This window comes from Hemitrygon akajei, chromosome 27 (genome assembly GCF_048418815.1).
Source record: "Hemitrygon akajei chromosome 27, sHemAka1.3, whole genome shotgun sequence".
Taxonomy (NCBI): Eukaryota; Metazoa; Chordata; class Chondrichthyes; order Myliobatiformes; family Dasyatidae; genus Hemitrygon; species Hemitrygon akajei.
This window is the reverse complement of record NC_133150.1, coordinates 35,366,532-35,391,027: the sequence shown is the minus strand read 5'-3', so window position 1 is coordinate 35,391,027 and position 24,496 is coordinate 35,366,532. Positions and strand designations below refer to the sequence as shown.

The 24,496-nt window shown below is 38.3% G+C and overlaps 1 protein-coding gene across 2 annotated transcripts in view; it reads right to left on the bottom strand.

The window, feature by feature from the left end:
* The window catches only part of rbbp5 (retinoblastoma binding protein 5), a 44,400-nt gene that overhangs the window by 5,372 nt on the left and 14,532 nt on the right, over nt 1-24,496 (bottom strand). Inside the window, exons 5-14 of one of the 2 annotated variants that reach the window (XM_073030629.1) lie at nt 22,078-22,240; nt 14,419-14,528; nt 13,189-13,308; nt 12,306-12,459; nt 11,900-11,971; nt 10,695-10,812; nt 7,717-7,786; nt 6,483-6,588; nt 4,112-4,235; nt 2,977-3,165 (exon numbers count right to left, since the gene is read on the bottom strand). In XM_073030629.1, the coding sequence (XP_072886730.1) occupies nt 2,977-3,165; nt 4,112-4,235; nt 6,483-6,588; nt 7,717-7,786; nt 10,695-10,812; nt 11,900-11,971; nt 12,306-12,459; nt 13,189-13,308; nt 14,419-14,528; nt 22,078-22,240 (1,226 nt within the window). The remainder of the gene's footprint in view (nt 1-2,976; nt 3,166-4,111; nt 4,236-6,482; nt 6,589-7,716; nt 7,787-10,694; nt 10,813-11,899; nt 11,972-12,305; nt 12,460-13,188; nt 13,309-14,418; nt 14,529-22,077; nt 22,241-24,496) is intronic. The other variant, XM_073030630.1, reaches the window with a different exon arrangement.

Below are 24,496 nucleotides of genomic sequence, written 5' to 3'. Positions count from 1 at the left end.
CAATATGAGACTCCAGTAGAACCTAATGTGCAGTGGGCTCATCTGTGGGGCATGTATAACGCAAATGGGTGGGAAAAATAAGAATGCATCATTAAATGAGGTAGGGCAACAAATTATAGAGAGCATAAAGAATAACCTTTCCTTATTGTGAGTGGAACAATGCCAAAAGATTTAAGGTAACTGGTAAGAATCAGAGGCAAATGTATACTGTATATCCTGCTCTTTTAAATGCATCAAGTTATTGTGATTTTAAAGGCATTGCATCTGAAACAGTTGTGGAAATAACTTTAATAGTAACTTTCAAAAGGGTATTTGATAAATACATGAAGAAAAAAAAATTCAGTGCAATGGTGAGGTTGCAAAGACACAATATCAGAATCAGATCGTAAAACTTGCTATGCAGCAGCAGTACAGTACAATATTTAAAATATTCTATAATTTACCCAAAATTTGTAAAAAAAAAAGTGCTATAAAAAATGAATAAGTACTGCCTAATATGATTCATCATTGAATAGCTGAGCTGAATAGACTGCATGTTTTGTGAGAAGCTTGATGAACACATAAAGACTGTTAAAGGAGAAAGTATGGTTTCCTTAAGGGAAAACCTTTTTTTCGGGTATCTATCCTGAACCTTCCAAACTGCTACCAGAGATTCCAGACATTGCTTCTCTGCCGTCATCCTGCTAATGTCCTTTTCCAATCAACTTTAGCCAGCTCCTCTCTCATGCCGCTGTAATTCCCTTTACTCCACTGTAACACTGATACATCTGACTTTAGCTTCTCCCTCTCCAATTGCAGGTTATAATTACGGTCAGTTAAGGGTTCCTTTGCCTTAAGTGCTCTAATCAATTGCGGTTCATTACTCAACTCCCAATCCAGAATAGCTGATGCCCTAATGGACTCTGAAAAGCCATCTTGTAGGCATTCTACAAATTCCCCCTTTTGGGATCCAGCACCAACCTGATTTTCCCAATTTGCTTGCATATTGAAATCTCCCTTCACTCTCACAACAATGCACTTTTGACATGCCTTTTCTATCTCCTGTTCCAATTTGTAGCCCACACCTTTGTTACTGTCCAGAGGCCTGTATACAACTCCAATCAGGGTCTTCTAACATTTGCAGCTTCCTAGCTCTGCCCACATGGATTCCACATCTTCCAACACTATAACACCTCTTTCTGAGGATTTGATTTCTTCCTTTTTAAAAAAAAGGTAGCTGAAGACATTGTGGATGCATTAGTAATGGTCTTTCAAGAATCAATTGATTCTGGCATGGTTCCAGAGGACTGGAGAATTGCAAATGTCACACCACTCTTCAAGAAGGGAGAGGGGCAGAATAGAAATTGGAGGCCAGCTAGTCTGACCTCAGTGGTTGGGAAGATGTTGGAGTCGATTGTTAAGGATGCGGTATTTAGAGCCACATGATAAAAATAGGCAGAAGTCAGCATGGTTTCCTTAAGGGAAAATCTTGACAGACAAATCTGTTGGAATTCTTTGAAGAAATGAGCAGGATAGACAAAGAAGGATTTGTGAATATTGGGTGCTTGGATTTTCAGAAGGCCTTTGACAAGGTGCCTCACATGAGGCTGCTTAACAAGCTAAGAGCCCATGGTTTTAAAGGAAAGATAAACGCAAGAAGCATGCATAGAGCAATGGCTGACTGGCAGGAGCCTTTTAATAAGGCTCCTTAATAATGCACTTTTAGAATAAGGAAGCCTTTTCTCATTAGTTGTCAGTGACTACTGGTGTTCCACAGGGGTCTGTGTTGGGATCACTTCTTTTTACATTATAGGTCAATGATTTGGATGACAGAATTGATGGCTTTGTGGCCAAATTTGTGGACAATATGAAGGCAGGTGGAGAGGCAGGTAGTGTTGAGGAAGCAGGGAGGCTGCAAGAGGACTTAAGACAGATTAGGAGACTGAGCAAAGAAGTGGCAGATGGAAAACAGTATCGGGAAGTCTATGGTCGTGCACTTTGGTAGAAAAAATAAAAGCATAGACTATTTTGTAAATGGAGAGAAAGTTCAAAAGTCTGAGGTGCAAAGGGACTTGGGAGTCCTCATGCGGGATTCCCTAAAGATTAATTTGCAGATTGAGTCAGTTTTGAGGAAGTCAAATGCAATGTTAGCATTCATTTTGAAGACTGGAATAGAAAAGCAAGGATGCAATGTTGAGGCTTTATAGAGCACTGGTGAGGCCTCAGGGAGTATGTGGAGTATTGTGAGCAGGTTATGGGCCCCTTTTCTTAGAAAGGATGTGCTGACATTGGAGAGGGTTCAGAGGAGGTTCATGAGAATGATTCAGAATGAAAGGATTACCACACGAGGACTCTGGGCCTGGAATTCAGAAGAATGAGGGATGACCTCATTGAAACCAATCAAATGTTGAAAGGTCTCGATAGAGTGTACGTGGAGAGTATGTTTCCTATGGAGGGGGAGTCTAAGATCAGAGAACACAGCTTCGGAAAAGAGGGGTGTCTTTTTAGAACGGAGATGAGAAAAAATTTCTTTAGCCAGAGAGTGGTGAATCTGTGGAATTTGTTGCCAAAGGCAGCTGTGGAGGCCAAGTCATTGGGTATATTTAATGCAGAGGTTGATAGAATCTTGATTAGTCAGGGCATAAAGGGTTATGGGAAAAAGGCAGGGGAGTGGGACTGAGGAGAAAATGGATCAGCTATGATGAAATGGCGGAGCTGACTCGATGGGCCAAATGGCCTAAATCTGCTGCTAGATTTTATGGTTTTATCTGATGAAGAGAAATGGGAGGGGTGTTTTATGGAGTATGTACATTAGCAGACCAGTTGGACAGAGCATTCCTGGTAATATATTGTAAATTCTATGCAAATCCATGCAATCAGATAGCTAACCCTCCCCCACAAAGAAGCAAGAGCAGGAACCAGAGGAAATGAAGGGAAGAGGGAAGGGGAAAGCACAGGTACCAGGCAAGCTGCAGGAGCTCCCACCGTGGTCCTTACCTGCGGGTGGCTCGGCCACTTCCGCCAGCTCCTTGCCCTTCACTGCTCCTTCCAAAGGTTGACCTCTGTCCCCTTTGAAGGCTTTCGACTTAATGAAATCTTTCTCTTTACCTTTCGTTCCTTTTGGTCTGCCCGCTTGTTTTTTCTTCGACTTGCCATCACCCTTCACACCCAGCAACGGGTGAACTTCTGCAAGAGACAACCGAGGTCCCAGTTACTTTAGCCTTAGAAGCTGCTGGTTCAAGAGCAGCAGCAAAGTTGGAAAGAGGCATAAACAAACCAGTGGGAAGACCCAAAACTCAGTACATCACCTTACCTCTTGGGAGTATCATACAATGATATGAACAGTTAGTTCTGAATATTCACAAGGAAGGAAATAAATGCTGTTGTAATACTGCTAATATATTATACTCATTAATATATAGTAATGTACATATTAACATATTATAATAGGTAAATATAATTCTACAACACAGAAAGCCATTATATTTGTAATTTGAACAAGTAACCGTACTATGATCTTTCCCTAGATCTTCATTTTACTTCCTTTTCAAGAAATTTCTAATTACCTTGAGAAAGTTATTACTGAATCTGCTTCCACCATCCTTCTGAGCTGTGTAAATTCTATTAAAAGTCAAATTAATCAGCTCAACTTAAGACCTCAGTCAATTAATATAATGCCGGAAGAGGCACTTTGCTGTTAAAGTCAATTCCTTGTTTCAGGCAAATTAGTTCAACAACTGAAGAACCACAATACGAATCAATACCTCCAATGCTTTAGATGAGAAGGGGTGTAATGATACTCAGGCAGTGCTCCCACTTGTGATTACTAACCAATAACTGAAAGGCTCTTGGGACTTATCAAGAATGCTGGAGGTAGGAGAGGGTCAGATTCGGATACAACTTTTTTTTAAATACACATCAACATGAAGAACTCTGATGAGGCACTTGAGTACAATCAAAAGCACAATCATTCAATCATTGTACCTCTTACATCCTCCCAATATTCTAAGGAGCTTCAATGGCAAATTTTAAATGATGCCTTCACTGACTAAGCATTTGAACAAAGCAGCAGAGAGAGCAACAGGGCAAACTGCTGATAACTGGTCTGATAAAGAATGAGTAAATCGATTACCATCCGATGGTACTCCTTGCAGTTCAATATTAGTCATCTTAGGTTTCTTCTTCAGTGGTTGTGATCCATCAGTTGATGCCTGCCTTTTTTTCTCTGGGTTGTTCAGCTCATCAGTTCCAGGGTTCTGCCAAGATATTAGAAAGGAAGGCAAATGCAATGTTAGCATTCATTTCAAGAGAACTAGAATTTAAAAGCAAGTACTTAATGGCTGAACTTTATAAGGCACTGATTGGTTTGACCACACTTGGGGTATTATGAGCAGTTTTGGGCCCCTTATCTAAGAAAGGATGGCAATGATCCTGGTAAAGAAAGGGTTAATGTATGAGGGCTGTCTGATGGCCCTTCTCCAGTATTCACTGGAGTGTAGAGGAAGTGGGGGGGGGGGGGGGGGTCATTGAAACCTGATTATTAAAAGACCTAGACAGAGTGGACGTGGAGAGGAATTTTCCAATAGTGGGAAAGTCCAGGAACAGAGGGCACAGTCTCAGAATACAAGGACGGCCCTTTAGAATAGACATGAGAAGGAATGTGTTAAGCCAAAGGGTGGTGAACCTATGTGGCTCTAGATCAAGATTCTCCGGACTGAAGATTTAACCTCTCAGCACCTAGTCTGAAAATCCACCTCAGAGTCTGTCACCATGCAATCAATTCTCCTGTGAAATTCAGGTTAACATACACAAATCTTACAAAGTCTCTCCTCACAGCTCAAAACTTTACCTTGGGGAACAATTTAATGACTCTGCACAAACTCTATTGCAAGTATATCCACCTTTAGGCTATGAAGTGCTGGAGAAACATGGGGCAGAATGGAAGAGTATGAAGATGATAACAAAAAAAAAATTAACTCCAAACCTAATTTAAATTTTCTCCAGCAAAGATCAGTGCACACAAAGATAGCAATACTGATCAGAGATTTGACAGTTTTTTTTTTAACATTAAGGGAATCAAAAGACTTGGGATTAATGCAGGAAACTGTGCTAAAATAGGGGGTAAAAATTCAACCATGATCTTACTTAGTAGGCACAAGGGTTTAGGTGTCTATCTAAGTAGCACAGACTTGGTTGCAATGGATTGGTGCAAGGACTTATGAAGATGTCAAGATCAGAAAATCTCTGCTTTGAGGGAAGATTATAAGAGCAAGAAAGTTCTCTTTGTAAAAGAGGGGAGGATTTAATTAAGGGGTATATAATTATGAAGAGCTAGAAAGAACCAACTTTCTGAAAGCTCTGGGCATAGATCTATAGTAAATATTTAAGATTCTATGGGAGATAATTTTCAAGGAGAAACAGGGATCTGGATGTCACTGTATGTAAAGCTAGAAGAAACCATCATTTGGATGTATACTTGAACAGCCATGACCTCCAGGACCAGAGATCAAATGCTGGAGTGTTTGCACCATTCTGTTGTCTTGCACTCACTGTACATATTCTTACCATGTACACTACTTACTCTGCAAGCTTCATATAAACAAGGAATTTCATTGCATCCTAATGCGTCAATCAACTAATCTGAATCTGATGAGGCTGGATAACTTTTTTCACACTGGCATGGTGGACTAAATGTCTTCCTTATGCATCATAAATTTCCAATGATTCTAGGATGTCAGGTGGTCAACATGAAGCCAGCTACAAGCATATTTATTTATTTAGAGGTATGTAGCATGCCACTAACCACTACACTGCCATGGCGCGACTGTATGCTGGGATACACAACTCCAAAGTGTAACATAATGACCAAAGAAGCTAAAGAAGTGCAGAAACAAGCAAATGTAACTGAGATGAAAAGGTGGGTTAAAAGATAATGCAGAAAAGTAATCTAGGACTCAATGACTGCATGCAGGTTACAGCCTGTTTTGTCGAGTGTTAGTCAATTACCAGAGTGGTAGAGCTGCCGGCTAGGGACCAGACAATGACAATCAGCTCTACCATTCCCGGCAATCTGCATCACTAATTCTATTACCATCACGGCAGTCACCATCACCACATGATCAGGAAAAACCTAGTGCTTGGAACCCCACATCCAAAGTCACTTGTTCCTCCCAAACACCCAACACTTAACATATAATTTCACTTTATGCTCACTATATTCAAATTCATCCAATTATTATGAAACATTCCAAGACAAGGCCATCTTAAACTCCTCAAATACAACATTATAAATACTGTCCTCTCTTTAGATGATGCCTGACCTCAAGCATTCAGTATCTGTTAGTCTGGATTTTCAGCATCCGCAGAATCACTTCTGTTTATGACTACAAATACAGTTAATGTAACCTGTTATCTATCTTCAAGAGATTATTTGGAGGATATGAAGTTCAATTGTGTAACTATATCTCCCTGATTATGGCCCTGAGCTAAGGCACCAATCTCACTTGCACGGGCTCAGGCGGAGGTCCATAAGGATTCTCTTCAGGGTCTTCCACTTCTGGTGATATTGGAAGGTAAAGCAAGGCTTTGCAATCTTCAAATTCTTCATCACTGTAATAAAACAAAGAAAGCAATAAACAATACCACAGATGCTCTCAAACTTATAGTCTGCCTTATTCAGTAAACAAAAATAGCAACTTTTTTTTCCAGCTGAGATTCCAGACGAAATGCTGAAGATTGCCAGGAATATAGCTGTATATATTTCTGTATATTGATGTATACAGAAATACACATCAAGAATAGAGTAATTCTGTATTGGAGAAGTACTCAGTAGTACTTGTTGGATCAACACACTCTGATCCGTGTCCACTCAGTTGTAGGTTTCTTATCCTGAAAATGATCTCAAGATTAATGCATACAATTTTTTCACCTTCTTGAAGTATTGCTTTCCAGCAGACAGTAGGTACCCTGAAACTACCTTTGTCAGATATCGGCAAATTAGAATATGAAGAGTAAATATTCCCAAGATGAATGTCACGGAAAGATATTCAGAAATAAGACACAATGGTGTGATCCTCCCTAGCTTGAACCATTTTGGACATATACATTCCCATTATTGCCACCCTGTGATGCTCTAATCTAACAATTTGGTCCTATCCACTACCACATGATGTGATAACCTCCTATAAACTAGCTTGGTACATAATTGTGTCGTACATCAAAGTTGCATGAATTTCTGGAAATCTGAAATAAAAACAGAAAATGATGGGAATACTCAGCACGTCTGGAGAGAGGAAATTTGTTAAAAGTTTCAGATCATCAGATGCTGTCTGAACTGATGCGTAATTCCAGCATTTTCTGCTTTATTACAAGAATTTCAATGTAGATCAATAAGAGAAGAGTAATTCTACTTCAGATGCAGAATATGCAGCATACATCCTGGAAGCCTCTGAACTATTACAAAACCTGCGCACCTTCAACAACACAGCTGCAACAGTTGAAGAAAGGCAGCAGTTCACCATCAGCAGAGTGAGCAATGAACACTGGATTTATCAACAACAGCTGTGTTTCAGAAATAAATATTTAATAACACATCAGATACACCAAAGAGATGGAAGAGGACCAATTTGATGTTGAACCAATTATTGTCTGCAAGCTATACAAGGGAATTTCCTAGCCTTAGAATGAAAGTTTGATGTGCCGTACTATTCAACAGCAGACACTAAATTAGTTAGCTACCTGCTACAAAATGCAGCAATAGGATCCACGGATGTCACATCAACTTCTTCATCCTCTGCTGCATCTCCGCCTAGGAAGAATTTCATACAGGAAGAGGTAAAAATAGAAGAATATTGATATTAAAAGATACCTGACACATGTTCTTAATGAAATAAAACAGATTATCACCACAAAAGATGGCAATAATAAACACGAAACAAAATGACAATAAACACAAAACAAAAGCTGCCTGTCACAACTCACGCATTTTAATTTGACAAAATACTGAAAGAAACCTTCAATAAGTTTCATTGAAGTATTACTTTTGAAACCATTATTTAACTTCTATGCAGTTTCAAACCTGGTTTGTTTCCTGGAATGGTGCTGCATGCAGTCAGACGTACATCAACAATTCCCCAATGCTTTTTTAGAAGTAAAGGGCAATGGACTCAAAACAGACATTCAGTTTGTTCTTAAATCCAAGCCAAAAGAGTACCAAATGGCAATTTTTTGAAAGGGTATTAACCGAAAGAATTTATTCCACAATTTGAAACGTGATAAGACAATCAAGCAAGCAAATCCACCAGAACATGACAGCCCAGCTGAACTGTAGAATCGAGAAAATGCCCTAAAATATTTAAAGAGATTAGCTTTTTTGTTACAAGTACAGCAAAACATCCAGTGTTTGCGACAAAAATCAGCTAAGTCCAAGAATTGCTGGGGTAGCCCACAAGTGTCAACATGCTTCCTGCGCTATCTAAACTTACCAACCCTATCTTGTAAGTCTCTAGAATGTTGGAACACCCTGAGGAATTCCCTGTGGTCATGGAAAGGAATTACAAACACCTTACAGTCAGCAGCAGGGATTGAACCACAATGTTAAGCATTAACTAACCACTGCACTACAGTGACATGCAAAAGTTAGGGCAGCCCTGGTCAAAATTTCTGTTACTCTGAATAGCCAAGCGAGTAAAAGATGACCAGATTTCCAAAAGGCATGAAGTTAAAGATGACACATTTCTTTAATATCTTAAGCAAGATTACTTTTTTTTATTTCCATCTTTTACAGTTTCAAAATAGCAAAAAAAAGAAAAGAGCCCGAAGCAAAAGCTTGGGCACCCTGCATGGTCAGTACTTAGTAGAACCCCCTTTGGCAAGTATCAGAGCTTGTAAACACTTTCTGTAGCCAGCTAAGAGTCTAACAATTCTTGTTTGGGGGATTTTCGCCCATTCTTCCTTGCAAAAAGTTTCTAGTTCTGAGATTCTTGGGCCACCTTGCATGCACTGCTCTTTTGAGGTCTATCCACAGATTTTCAATGATGTTTAGGTCAGGGGACTGTGAGGGCCATGGCAAAGGCTTCAGCTTGCACCTCTTGAGGTAGTCCATTGTGGATTTTGAGGTGTGTTTAGGATCACTATCCTGTTGTAGAAGCCATCCTCTTTTCAACTTCAGCTTTTTTTTTTATTATTTTTTTTTTAAACAGACAGTGTGATGTTTGCTTCCAGAACTTGCTGGTATTTAATTTAATTCATTCTTCCCTCTACCAGTGAAATGTTCCCCATGCCATTGGCTGCAACACAAGCCCAAAGCATGATCGATCCACCCCCATGCTTAACAGTTGGAGAGGTGTTTTTCTCATGAAATTCTGCACCCTTTTTTCTCCAAACATACCTTTGCTCATTGCAGCCAAAAAGTTCTTTTTTAACTTCATCAGTCCACAGGCCTTGTTTCCAAAATGCAGCAGGCTTGTTTAGATGTTCCTTTGCAAACTTCTGATGCTGAATTTTGTGGTGAGAACGCAGGAAAGGTTTTCTTCTGATGACTCTTCCACGAAGGTCATACTTGTGCAGGTATCGCTGCACTGTAGAACAGTGCACCAGCACTCCAGAGTATGCTAAATCTTCCTGAGGGTCTTTTGCAGTCAAATGGGGGTTTTGATTTGCCTTTCTAGCAATCCTATGAGCAGTTCTCTCAGAAAGCTTTCTTGGTCTTCCAGACCTCAATTAGACTTCCACCATTCCTGTTAGCTGCTATTTCTTAATTACATTACGAACTGAGGAAACAGCTACCTGAAAACGCTTTGCTATCTTCTTAAAGCCTTCTCCTGTTTTGTGGACATCATTTATTTCAATTTTCAGAGTGCTAGGCAGCTGCTTAGAGGAGCCCATGGCTGCTGATTGTTGAGACAAGGTTTGAAGAGTCAGGGTATTTATAAAGCTTTGAAATTTGCATCACCTGGCCTTTCCTAACGATGACTGTGATCAAGCCATAGCCCTAACAAGCTAATTAGGGTCTGAGACCTTGGTAAAAGTTACATGAGAGCTCAAATCTCTTGGGGTACCCAAACTTTTGCATTGTGCTCCTTTCCTTTTTTTCACTCTAAAATTGTACAAAAATAATACACTAATCTTGCTTAAAATGTTGAAAAGAATGTTTCATCTTTAACTTTATGACTTTTGGAGATCAGTTCATCTTCTACTCACTTAACTATTCACAGCAGCAGAAATTTTGACCAGTGGTGCCCAGACTTTTGCATGCCAGTGTACTGTGCTCCCCAAGTATAGTAAGAAAGAATTGATTTGACCTTATACATTTGAAAATCAATCTTTTGAGTCACAAGGTAACCAAAGGTAGCTTCTCAGTATGGACTACTAGAAAAGATCCATGGAAAAGCTCTGCCACATTGTGTATCTGCAAGGACTCAGTTAAAAGATCCTGGAACGTGCAGAAAATTGTTGAGGAGTTTGTGTGGCCGAGCACTGCTACACTGGCCCCTTGCTGCAAGCTTCTGTTTCCATATAATTTCCTCTGAAATAAAATTGGTGAGCAGCACATTGAACTGAATGCCTGACTGCAAAGTATAATAAGAGGAATGGATGCCACGGTCATCCTTGAATCTCAATACACTGGATTCATCACAGCACAGAAACACTAAATTTTTAGCAGTTCTAGCACATGAATTAATAGCCACTCTGCAAGACTTGACAAGTATCCTTACCAGTCTGCTCCGGTTCACTCTTATCTTCATCTTCAATATCAAACTCTGATTCTCTCTCTTCATATTCAACATTCTCGTCTAACTCTTTGAAGTCTGGAGCAAAAGCACTCCAGTTTTCCTAAGAAGATACAGCCAGATTAGGCAAACAAGCTTCACTCAAGATACGAAAAAACAAAGATCCAAATCAGAAATAAAAGGCTTTTTTTTGCTCAGACAAACATAAGGAGGGAAAAAAGGAAGCATTCTCTCTACTGCTGCTCATGGCACTCTCTTAAACTGTGTGAAAGATTCACCTTACTTCTATTACCTTCAAACAAAATGATATATTTATTCCCACTTCTCACTCCAATACTGAACTGATTCCACAAACAACGGAGTCACTTTCAGCTCAGACAATACCACTCATGTTCTCAATATTTACTTCCCCCCTTTTTGTATTTGCATAATATGTTGCCTGTTGGTAGTTTGTTGGTTTCGCTTATGTGCAGCTTTTCATTGATTCTATTGTACTTCTTTGTATTTACTGTGAATGCCTGCAAGAAAATGAATTTCAGGATTATATATGGTGACATATATGTATTTGATACTATATGTGCTTTGAACTTTTACAGGCTTGCTTTGTAGAATTTTCCCCCAGAACCAGATGATAAAACAAAGCAAAAAAAAAGAGGGGGTAAGAAGTATAGCTTTTAAGACTGTAGAATTTGCTTAAAAGCCAATTTAGAGGACAAATGACTGACATATCCTGCCATCCAAAACACACTGTTCACTCAAAGTCTGTCAGCCATACCTTCTGAACCAGACAACTATGAAGAAACAGGGGAAAAGATCTGTTCACTAGTCATGTTCTAACACTTCCTCATGGCTAGAACTGGCTGCTGGTTAGATTTTCTTTTCTGGTCAATTCAGGCAATGAAAGATATGATCCAGAGTGCATTGGCCTTTTTATTTATCATACTGAAATAATTTCCACATTGTTTTTATTGTTCCCCTACTCCTGTTCAGGCTGGGGTTCTATGAAGCCTCCATTCATACATACATTGCTTCAATGACCAAGCCTCACATTGGAACCTGGCCACCGAGTATGGGAGGACCACACATTTAGATCTTGAAACTTAATTGCTTTCATTTAGCACAGGTCACCTGAACAAGGCACTATACAGACCCGGTATCTTAAGAAAGTAAAACGAGCTCTGGACACTTACTACTTGATTCTGAGCCCAAATGGATACAACCCCACTGGATATTGAAGCTATGATCGGTCGCACAGGATGCCACTAAATTAAAACATCAAAAAAATGAAGTAAAACATACAACTTTGATCGTAAACACACACAAATTTCAAAATAGATTATTTTAAAATAAATTACTCTTGAACTAAAAAGTCTCAAATATCTTAAATGCTGTACAATGGCAACTGACTGGTAGTTCACACGACCAGCCCATTGCATAGCAGAGTTCTCAGAGAGCTTGAAATTTATGGTTTATGAATTTTTAGCTGTGGATTCCATAAGATTACTCAGATACTACTAAAAGTCTGGGCAGGAACTCCTTAAGGCCATTAGCTATTAAGATGACGACAACATGAACCATTCATGACTAGTTACTTACCGCTACATCCAGCAGTAGCTCTCCCCGTGTGCCGTGCAGAATCTTAACCAGGTTTCCGATGCTCTTCTCCCAGATGTAGAGGGCATGCTGCCGTGCTGATCCAGCACAGATGTACTCCCCGTCACCAGAGAAACAGCACTTTTTCCAAGGTGTTCTGTGATTGAAATTAATCACCAGATCACATAAATTAGAAAGACCTTATCACAGAAGTGGAGCCCCGTTTCACACAATTGTTGCTTCAAAGACAAAAGTTGAAGAAAACTGGTGTTGCCTTCGCCACCCATTTCCTACTCAAATGTTTTAAGCAAACCACGACAAAGCCTGTTTTTTTTTTCCTTTGGTCATTAGTTAAACAAATGGCATTGATTTCAGGACTCACACCTCATGGTTCAAGAACAGTTTCTACCCCTCAACCATCAGGCTCTTGAACAAAACAGGATAACCACACTCACTTGCCCATCCATTGTGATAGTTCCACAATCGATTTATATTTGCACTTGCACAGTTTTACTTGATCTTTCATTGATCCTGTTACTATCCTATAGATTTGCTGAGTATGCCCAAAGGAAAATGAATCTCAGAGTTGTATGTGGTGACACGCATGTACTCTGATACTAAAATTTACTTTGAACTTTGGAAGGTGTGGGCAAAGTATCTGAGAAGTTAATAAAGAAAAATAAAACTTGTCCATTCTTATTGATGATTTTTGAACAGTAATAACAAATTAAATTGAATGTCTGTCGTCCGATATTCAAATCAATTTTAAACTTGAGCATTATGAACATAAAACAGCTAACCTCACATCTGAGTTTGTAGCAAACAGAATCACTTTGTTATACAACCAGCTGTTCAGAAATTGTTTCTCAGTTGTGAATTTCATTACCTGTTCACCAGGTCCTGCAGCTTCTGCATGGGTTCAGGCTCACCATCCCGTCCACAGGTCAGAATTTCCCGGCCATCGTACACTCGAATGATTCTGTCTGCCGTGTTGATTAGGAAACAGCTGTCAGGAAGGAAAGTAGTTCAGTGAAAGTCAATACACCATCACACTGACAAAAGGAAGAATTAACTATGTGAGCAAATACACTGAGATGCACCTTAACATTGCTGAGCTGTACGAAGTGTTTAAATACAAACCAAAATGAACATAGTAAAGTCTACTGGCTATAATTTAAGGAAGAAAAAATAGAATTTAAAACTCTAAGCACAAGAGATTCTGCAGATGCTGGAGATCCCAAGTAAGACACAAAAAAACTGAAGGAACTCAGCAGTATGAAGAGGAAAGAACTGTCGACATTTTGGGCCAAAACCCTGCATCAGAACTGGAAAGGGGAAGGCAGCCTGGTTACGGAATGTTTTGAAGGGGAGAAGGTTTAAGTCTATTTTACTCCAGTTCTGTTCAATAGATCAGACCAAATTATGTTCTCCAACACAAATTTTTGAGGAATATAGTCTGATTTTTTTTCCAGCTTTCATAAAACTGGGAGAATAATGCTTCATTCATCCACAGCCAAGCCACGCATCATATTCGAAGTAAGTACATCAACATTCTTTCATAGTTGCTGGGTCAAAATCCTGGAATTCCCTTTCTAACAACATTGAATAACTCAAGGACTGCAGAGGTTCGAGAAGGCAATTCACCCACACCCTTTCAAGGGCAATTAGGGATAGGCAATTAAATGCTGGCTCAGCCTGTGAAGCCCACAACCCTGCAATGAATTCAACAAATCTGATGAGGAATGTGCATGGCCAGATACCAGGAATCAGCCTACTGGTGTTTCTGTAATCGCTACAGCCAGTTTGACAATGCATCATGAAGACTCAGAACAGCAGCCACTGGCATAAGATACCAGAGGATACCTGGTATTAGACAGTATGCTCTCGAGGAATCAATTAATTTAGTCAAAGAGAAAAAAACACTTCTGAAGCAAGAAGAAAAACATGAAAATTTAATAACTTCCAAATATAATTATAGTAGTGAGTTTTCTATGGAACTCAATTCTCTCATTGGCCAATCACTGACCACAAGGTTTTGCAGAATTGACAAACATGCACTACTGAAACCGAAGTTCTCTCCAAAACAATGAAATCTGAGAAACAGTGAAGTTCTCACCTGCCTTTCCTTGCAAATTCGATGGACTTTATAGCGGTGGTATTGCTGGTGCCTGTTGTGACTCGGAACGAAGCCACTAGCTCTTGTGTATCAGTCTTTAACACCAGAATCTGAAAACGAAAGCTGCAATTTAGCATTACCAACACACAGGAAGTTGAGTTGCAGGTTAGAATACTCTATGTGGCCGAGTTATTTTTCACCACTGGTAAATTTGCAAATGATAAAATTAAAATTGTAAATGCATGCCAGACCACTGAGAAGACAAAAGAAATCTATACCCAGAAAATGACCACACACAAAACATTGACAGCTTGGAGAAGCTCATCAGGTTAGCAGTTTAAAAATAACCCTTGGGCTTGATTGTTAATCCATGCCTACCAAGCTAACCTATCCAAGTGGAATAACAAGGTCAATACGGCTGACATCAGTGTTCATCGAGTTGGAAATTTAAAAGCTTTAAACAGACCTTTTAGTTCCGACCATTACCGGCATCTATTTGGGAACGTCCAAAAGGAAGATCAGAATTAGATGTGTTCATCTCTCTTTCCTTCTTCCTCATTGACAGACAAGATCTCTCACTGCCAACCTCTGAGGAGGAGGATGTCAAGGGGCAAGTCACAGGATCATAACCTGCATCTGCGAAATTGTTTCCCAGATAGCAGAAAGAGGGCATGGAATAGGCAAGAGGTGGATGCTTTGCCAGAGGATGGGCTGAGCACCTTCGCTCCATCCACAAAAGGCAGGATTTCCCTGGGGCCACCCCTTTTAATTCTACTTCCCAATCCAACTCGGTCTACTGCCACACACAGGTTGGAAGAGCAACATCTCATATTACATCTAGGTAGCCTCCAACCTGATGGCACAAATGTTGATTTCTCCAACTAACGGGAATTTTCCTCCATTCTTCCCCCCCCCCACCGCTCTTTTTCCACTTCCCATTCTGGCTCCCCTCTTACTGCTTTGCTTGTCCACACCTGCCTATCATTCCCCTCTGGTGCCCCGCACCCCCCACATTCCCTTTCTGCCATGGTCCACTCTCCTCTCCTTCCAGATTCCTTCTTCGGCCCTTTACCTTTTCCACCCATCACCATCCAGCTTCTCTCTCTTTCAATCTTTTTATTAATATTTAGAATATTATGAATGAGATACAATTCAAATAATGGTAAGGGATTACAAATATATAGACTCCCATTATACATAAAGTATTACATAAACAATGAATAGAGCATAAGTAAGTTTCCCAAAACATAAACCGTATAGTATATATATGAACAAGGTAAGTTTAGATATTTCATAATATATAGTGTAAAAAAGAGAAAAAAAAAATCTATCTAAGGAAGTTAGCTAATCTACTAATCTAGTATCAAGAAAAAGAAAAAAACAAAGAAGAAAAAAAATAAAAAAAACTTTTAAAAAGAGAAAAAAAAAGGGCTGTTCATAGTATCTCACGAGTATACATAAACATCAATGACGTCAACTCCGATCCTCTCAACATACATACGATTAAAGCTGAAAAAAAAAACCAATAAGCTCGGCACAGGGCCATTACATCATATGAAAATATTGAATAAATGGTCTCCATATCTTTTCAAATTTAATAGAAGTATCAAATACAGCACTTCTAATTTTTTCTAAATTTAGACATAACATAGTTTGAGAAAGCCAATGAAATACCGTGGGAGGATTAATTTCCTTCCAATTCAACAAAATAGATCTTCTAGCCATCAAAGTGAGAAAAGCAATCATTCGACAGGCGGAAGGAGATAAGTGAAGTAAGTCCATCATCGGTAAACCAAAAATTGCGGTAATAGGATGGGGTTGTAAATCAGTGTTCAATACCGCCGAAATAATATCAAAAATATCTTTCCAATATTTTCTCAAAAGTGGACATGACCAAAACATATGAGTTAAAGAAGCGATTTCTAAATGACATCTGTCACAAATAGGGTTTATATGAGAATAAAAATGAGCTAATTTATCCTTGGACATATGGGCCCTATGTACAACCTTAAATTGTAATAATGAATGTTTGGCACATATAGATGATGTATTAACTAATTTAAGAATTCTATCCCAATTCTCAATAGGAATAATAAGATTAAGTTCTCTTTCCCAATCATTTTTGGTCTTATCAAAGGGCACTGAACGTATCTTCATAATTATATTATAAAGTTTTGATATAAGCCCTTTTTGAAAAGGGTTTAGTTCAAACAAACTTTCCAAAGTATCTGAAGACAGAGAATTTGGGAACGAAGGAAGTACCGTACTTAAAAAATGCCTAACCTGTAAGTATCTAAAAAAATGAGATCTAGGCAAATTATATTTATTAGCTAGTTGCTCAAAGGACATAAAACAGTTGTCCAAAAATAAGTCGGAAAATCTTAATAATCCCTTAGTTTTCCAAGCCAAAAAAGCATGATCTATAATTGAGGGATGGAAAAAACAATTAGATACAATAGGACTATTTAGCATGAATTGAGTCAACCCGAAAAATTTCCGAAATTGAAACCATATACGTAAGGTATATTTAACTATCGGGTTGTCAATTCGCTTCGGCAATTTAGAAAGAGCAAAAGGGAGAGATGTCCCTAAGATAGAACCCAGAGCATAAGCAGAAACCGATTTGGTTTCCAAACTCACCCAATGAGGGCCAAAAGGACCATCCCATTCTTTCAACCAACATATCAAATATCTAATATTAACTGCCCAATAATAAAATCTGAAATTGGGTAATGCCAACCCACCATCCTTCTTTGTCTTCTGTAAGTATATTTTACCTAACCTGGGATTTTTATTCTGCCATATATATGAAGAAATTTTTGAATCAACATTAGTAAAAAAGGATTTCGGAATAAAAATTGGTACCGCTTGAAAAACATATAAAAATTTAGGTAAAATAACCATCTTAATAGCATTAATCCTACCTATCAGAGATAAAGATAATGGTGACCACTTAGTAAACAAACCTTTAATCTGATCAATTAAGGGTAAAAAATTAAACCGAAATAATTCTTTATGGTTTTTGGTAATTTTAATCCCTAAATAAGTAAAAGAATCGTTAGCTAATTTAAAAGGTAAAATACCATAATTTGGGACCTGTTTATTCAAGGGAAACAATTCACTCTTATTAAGATTTAACTTATACCCAGAAAACTCACTAAATTGAGCCAACAATGATAAGACTGCTGGAATAGATTTCTCAGGATTAGAGATGAATAATAATAAATCGTCTGCATATAAAGATACCTTATGAATATCTGTTCCACGATTAATACCCAAAATATCATGTGATTCTCTGATGGCAATTGCCAAAGGTTCTAAGGCGATGTTAAATAGTAATGGACTAAGAGGACAACCTTGTCTAGTGCCCCGAAATAAACGAAAAAATGGAGATCTTTGATTATTAGTAAACACCGAGGCTACTGGAGTTTGATATATCAGTTTAATCCAAGAAATGAAGGTCGGACTAAAATTAAACTTCTCCAACACATAAAATAAGTAGGGCCATTCAACTCTATCAAATGCTTTTTCCGCATCTAATGATATAACACATTCTGAAGTATTATGTGAAGGAGTATAAACAATATTCAATAATCTCCTAACATTGAAAAAAGAATAGCGATTTTTAATAAAACCGGTTTGATCTTCCGAAATAATTTGGGGTAATACCTTCTCCAACCTAGAAGCCAGCAACTTGGAAAAAATCTTAGAATCCACATTCAATAAAGATATTGGTCTGTAGGATGCACAATCAGTAGGGTCTTTATCTTTCTTCAGTATTAAAGAAATGGAAGCTCTATAAAAAGATTGTGGCAACTTCCCCAATCTAATTGCTTCTTCAAATACCTTGCATAGCCAAGGAGATAGAGTATCAGAAAAACATTTAAAAAATTCTACTGTAAACCCATCTGGACCTGGTGCTTTCCCAGAGTTCATTGAGGAAATAACCCCTTTAATTTCCGCATCTGTAAACGGAGTATCTATTACTGAAATATCATCAGATGATAGTTTTGGAAAATTCAATTTCCCGAGAAAATCACACATGGTATTATGATCCTGAGGGAATTCAGATTTATACAGGGAGGTATAAAAGTCTTGAAAAGACTTATTTATGTCATCATGGTTAACTGTCAAATCCCCATTCTGCTGTCGAACCTTAGTAATCTGGCGTTTAACTGAAACATTCTTCAGCTGACTAGCTAACAGTTTTCCTGATTTATCACTATGTATATAGAAATCAGATTTGGTTTTCATTAATTGATTTTCTATCGGAGATGTAAGTAATAAACTATGTTCCATTTGAAGTTCAACCCTTTGTTTATAAAGTTCCATGCTAGGAGTAGTCGAATATTTCTTGTCAATCTCTTTAATTTTATCAACCAGTAAAAGAGTTTCCTTCTTAATGCGTTTTCTCAGACCAGCAGAATACGAGATAATCTGTCCACGTATATACGCTTTTAAAGTGTCCCAAAGTGTTCCGCATGTGATATCCTCCGTGGAATTAGTTGAAAAGAAGAAATCAATCTGTTCCTTCATAAATTTAATAAAGTCCGGTTCTTGCAATAAGGTAGAGTCAAATCGCCATTGTCTAGCATTTAAAGCTGTATCCGTAAAATTAATAGAAAGTTTTAATGGAGCATGGTCAGAAATAGCTATAATATCATAATTACAACCAATTACCGATGGAATAAAACAAGAGTCAATAAAAAAATAATCAATTCTCGAATAGGAGTGATAAACATGTGAGAAAAAAGAAAACTCTTTGTCATTAGGATGACGAAATCTCCAAATATCAAAAACTCCATTATCAGTCAAAAAGGAGTTAATACAAGTGGCCGACTTATTGGGTAGAGTCTGAATAGTTGTAGATTTGTCCATCAAAGGAATTAAACAACAATTAAAGTCACCACCCATTATTAATTTATATTCATTTAAATTAGGTAAAGAAGTAAATAAGGACTTAAAAAAGTCAGGACAATCCACATTTGGGGCATAAACATTAACCATAGCAACCTTTTTATTACCGAGTAAACCCGTAATTAACAAAAATCTACCATTCGGATCCGAAAGAATATCGTGTTGAACAAATGTAATAGAGGAGTCAATAAAAATTGAAACTCCCTTAACTTTGGCATTCGAATTCGAATGATATTGTTGACCCCGCCAAGACCTTAAAAAGCGATATTTGTCCTCCTTCCTCACATGAGTTTCTTGTACAAAAATAATATGAGCATTAAGTCTTTGGAATACTTTGAAAATCTTCTTTCGTTTAATCGGATGGTTTAATCCATTAGTATTCCAAGACACAAAGTTAATGGTTTGAACCATGTTTCCAAAGTCATCCCTTTGGTATATAAAGGGTTAACCATGTTATAAACTCATGCATCCGGAAGAGGGACAAAAATAAAGAGCGGACCCGGAAGTGACGACATCGTAGACATATTTGTAGTTCATGAACAGCCCAAGTAAAAAAACTAAAACAAATTGATAAGAAAAAAATTAAAAAGGAGAACAGACCAACCCCCACCCCCATATGAAAAGGAAAAAAAGCCAAAATATGGCTAGAAAAAAGAAAAAATGAAACTAACTCTAACCCCATATCAGCGGCAGACCACTCCGTGTTTAACGGATATATATAAAAAAACCACCCGAACTTTAAGAATTATGATCACAGTACTAAAAACTACGCTTCTTAATATGCTGAGTTGTAAAGAAAAAGGGAATAAAATCATTAAAAGTTTATAAATCGGGTTATAACCCAAACAAATCAAGAAGTATTTAAACTATGATAAGCGATGCATTATAGGAAGAAGACGAAAAAAGAAGCAATAACGCCATCTTAAACTAAACCAATACTTTACAAAAAACCATTATCTTGATATTAAACAAAAAATTCACTTCGAAAGGTTAAAAATATACCTTCAAGGGAACAAAAATAGTAGACAAAAATATAGTATAGTAGTTAAAGTGTATAAGACAGAGCGATTAATATAACGAAAACACACTTTAACTTAAATATGAAGTATAGGATAAACCTACACCAATAACCAGAGACTAACCCTGGTTTAAAAAATCAAAAACCATCTTTCACGATCAGAATCACTCATTTACTGGAGAGTAGTAACTGTATCAGTATGGAAGTTCTCTTCCAAATACTTTTTCGCTTCAAAGGTAGACAAAAATACTTTACGCGGAGCATTCGGGGGGGAGATCCTGAGCTTCGCCGGGTATAAGAGCGCAGGTTTTAGATTTTTCTCATAACATTCAGACATCAGAGGTTTAAAAAGCAGTCTTTTTCTCATGATTTCTGGGCTAAAATCCTGGACCAAGCGAAAAGAATAATCACGAAATTTAATCATCCCAGCCCTTCGAGCTTCACGAATGAGTTGTTCTTTATCGTGTACGTAATGAAATCGGACGATTACCACCGGGGGCTTATCTGAAACCGTCGGTGATCGACTCCAAATTCTATGTGCTCGGTCAAGTAGCGGAGGGTTTACTGGAAAAACCGACGGAAACGCATCTTTTAGAAATTGAGCAAAGTATTTCGAAGGATCGCCTTGTTCTATGCCGTCTGGGAGACCAAGTATGCGTAGGTTCTGTCTTCTGGACCGATTCTCCAAATCGACACTCTTGGCTTTAAGTGTCTCCACCAATTTAATAGTCGAAATTAGATCCTGTTGCAATTTTTCAATTGTCGAATCTCGTTTCCGCGCTTCCTCTTGCAGCAATGAGATAAGCGCTTGCTGCTGGTTAATTACTGAATCCGTCTTAACCATATAATCTTGAAAAACCTTTATGTCTCGTTGAAAAGCCTGACGTTGTTCCTCAAATTTTTTATCCAAAAGCTCCATAAGCAGTTCATAAGTTAACTCAGTGCGTTGAGGTTGAGCTGGCTTCTTTCCATTACCGTTCGGGTTTCGCCCCGGTTCTCGTCCTTTGGATCTAAGAGCCATTTCTGTTTGCATATCTTCCAAAATTCACGATAAAATCTTAACAATAAGCCCGAGAAAGTAGCAAAAGTCTTTTGGTGTAGGTAACAATAAGTTGAATAAGGGTGATCAAAGGTTAAAATAAGTAAAGATTATGGAGCGGATCTGAAACAGTACTCACTCCATGAGCGTCTCCCGCTGACCTCCCATCCAGCTTCTCACTTCATCTCCCTCCCTGCTCCCTCACTGGTTTCACCCTTCACCTGCCTGCTTCTATTGTAACCAGCATTCCTTCTCCTCCCCACCTTCTTATTCTGGCTTCTTCCCCTTCCTTTCCAGTTCTGATGAAGGGTCTCTGCCCAAAAGGTTTATCCATGTCCAATGGATGCTGCCTGTCCTGCTCAGTTCCTCCAGCACTTAGTGTGTGTTTCTCTGGATTTCCAGGATCTACAGAATATCTTGGCTTTATAATAGGCCAATATCCCTCTCCAATGTTGTGAAAAGACTAATAGATAAAGCCAGAGGAGACAGGTTAGGAACTTCTAAATTTAGTTCTTAGATCAGAATGAACCTTAGAAGCTAACAGATAATTAAATGTTTACTTTTAGAAGATTGTGTTAAAGAAAATTAAGTTTCATTTGTATAATTACACAATCAATTTAGCACGTCTCCTAAAGAATCTGTAAGAATCAGATCAAAAATTAACAAACTTCCTTGTAATACTCACCTTTCCCTTGGCATTCCCTGTGTAAATATATTCTCCTCGTCGGTCAAAAGATGCCACAACATTAAGATCTGAATCGTCGTCTACAGGTAGAACTACATGCTTAGAATCAGAGAGAGTTAGCAACACGGGCGCACACTTCATTGGACAGACAAGGACTCTGTTCCTGTTGGTGCAAATATAAAAATCAGAAAATTAGACACGAGATTCTGCAGGTTCTGGAGATCCAGAGCAAATCACACAAAATGTCGGACGAACTCAGCAGGCCGATGAGGTCTCAGCCCGAAACATTGACTGTTTATTCCCCTCCATAGATGCTGCCTGACCTGCTGAGTTCCTCTAGCATCTTATGTGTTGTAATAATTCAGAAACAACCCATTTTAATCACATAGTAATAACCCAAAATGGTTCTCAGAACCCAATAAAGTATTTCAAATTCAAAGATCATATATTCAGACTATTGGTATCAAGGGTTATCACTGACTGGGAACACACCAATTACCAATTAACCTTGTTTGAAAACTGTAGGAGAATATTCTGGAGTTACGGTATATAGCAAATATTAATTCCAACAGTAACCAGTCTTCAGATATGAATGCGGATTGTGGTTTGAATTTAAAATACAGCTCTGAACAACAGTCTTCCTGGAGCTACGATTGGGGCTGATTACAAACCAGCAAACACCCATTCACTTGAGATGACTGCATATGCATGAATGCAGCTAGACAGAATGCTGATTAACATTCAATCCAGGGAACTGGAACGTTGGTGTGAGGATTTAAGTGTTTGAAAATTATACGCAACTTAAATGAAGCACTGTCAACCCAAAGTATTGAAGTAAATAATGCCATTGTAACCACTGAAACTGTATTGAGTTACCATTGATCTTAAGGATATAAAAATACGATGTACTTTGAGTGTAGGAAGCCTCCTCTTCCAAGAGTGTCTCAAGTGTGCTGAATAAATCACCAGCTTCAGTGTTTCCTGGTGACTTTGTTCACAGTCACAACAATATTATTTTAATTTTATGGATGATAGTGTTGGGAATATTGTCTGAACTTATCTGTGATGTTTTTACTTGGCCCATCATATCCCCAATGCCATTAATCATTCCACCCTCTTCTTTACACTTTAACCCCTGCCACTGTTCTGCCTCTGGACTTGCTTTAAACCTCTGATCTTCCAGTTCTAAAAAAAAATGAAAAGGTTCCCTTCTGCCTTTCAAATTCAAAAAACTTCAAAACATTTTACAGCCAATACTTTAAGTATTTAAGTCCCGATGGTGGGTCTCAGACCAAAATATTGACTCTTTATTCTTTTCCAAAGATGCTGCCTAACCTGCTGAGTTCCTCCATTATTTTGTGTGTGTCTAAGGCTACGTCCAGACTAGACCGGATAAATCCATAACTGAAGCTTTTTCTCTTCATTTTGACCCTCCATCCACACTGAAACGGCATTTTCTTACCCTGAAAACGGAGCTTTTCTAAAACTCTCTCCAGAGTGTGCAGATTTGAAAACACCGATTGAACGGTTTAGTGTGTATGGGGTAACTGAAGCTTTTTAAAAACACTGTCATGACGTGCCGGAACAGATGGTAATGGCAGTGCAGCATTTCATTGTTTTCTTGAACGCACCCTCCAACAGCACAACAACAATGGCGGACGGCTTCAGGAGACTGTCCCTAAGCAGAATGTTACTGCAGCTTTGCAGTATGAACAGAGAATTTCAACCCCTCACACAACCCAACAAATTCAGAACAGACGGCAATGAGACTGAAGCCAGAAGAGTTAGAAATGTACTCACCAAATATTTTGACCCACAACTTACTGAATAAATAATTATACACTTTGCCCTGTTTTCTGTCCTTGCTTGTATGAAGGTGGTTTACCTATTTATGTAAGTACTTCTCTGACAATAGATGTGTAACAGCCTAATGTAACATTGTATGGAAATACAAGATAACACTGATGCAGACATGTTTTATACATTTAACAAGGTGCTTTATTAATGTATTGCTTGGGCAAACAGTCAATAGATACAATTGTCACTACTTCCAAAATGTCATTTTTAAGTAGTAGCTTATGTTTGGCATAGATGTGAAAATGTTAAGGCCAAAAAAGGAAAATTGTAAGTTTCACTTTTACTCAGGTAAAAATAAAATCACTTTTGCCCAGTAACTCATTTTATTGCACATGTTAAATACAGCAAAATAATACAGAAAGACATGGCAAAAGTAAAGGCAAACAAATGAGGTAACAGCAAATTTCACTTTTGCCCAGTAACAAACCTTATTGCATTTTGTTGTCCCTTTCATCTGTGAAGAGACTATGGATGTAGGAAATGTTTCCACGGTGACCCCTCTGTGGCAGTGGGGAAGATGTTGGTGGGGCCACCTGGGGGTCCGTGAGTCCGTAAGTGTAGC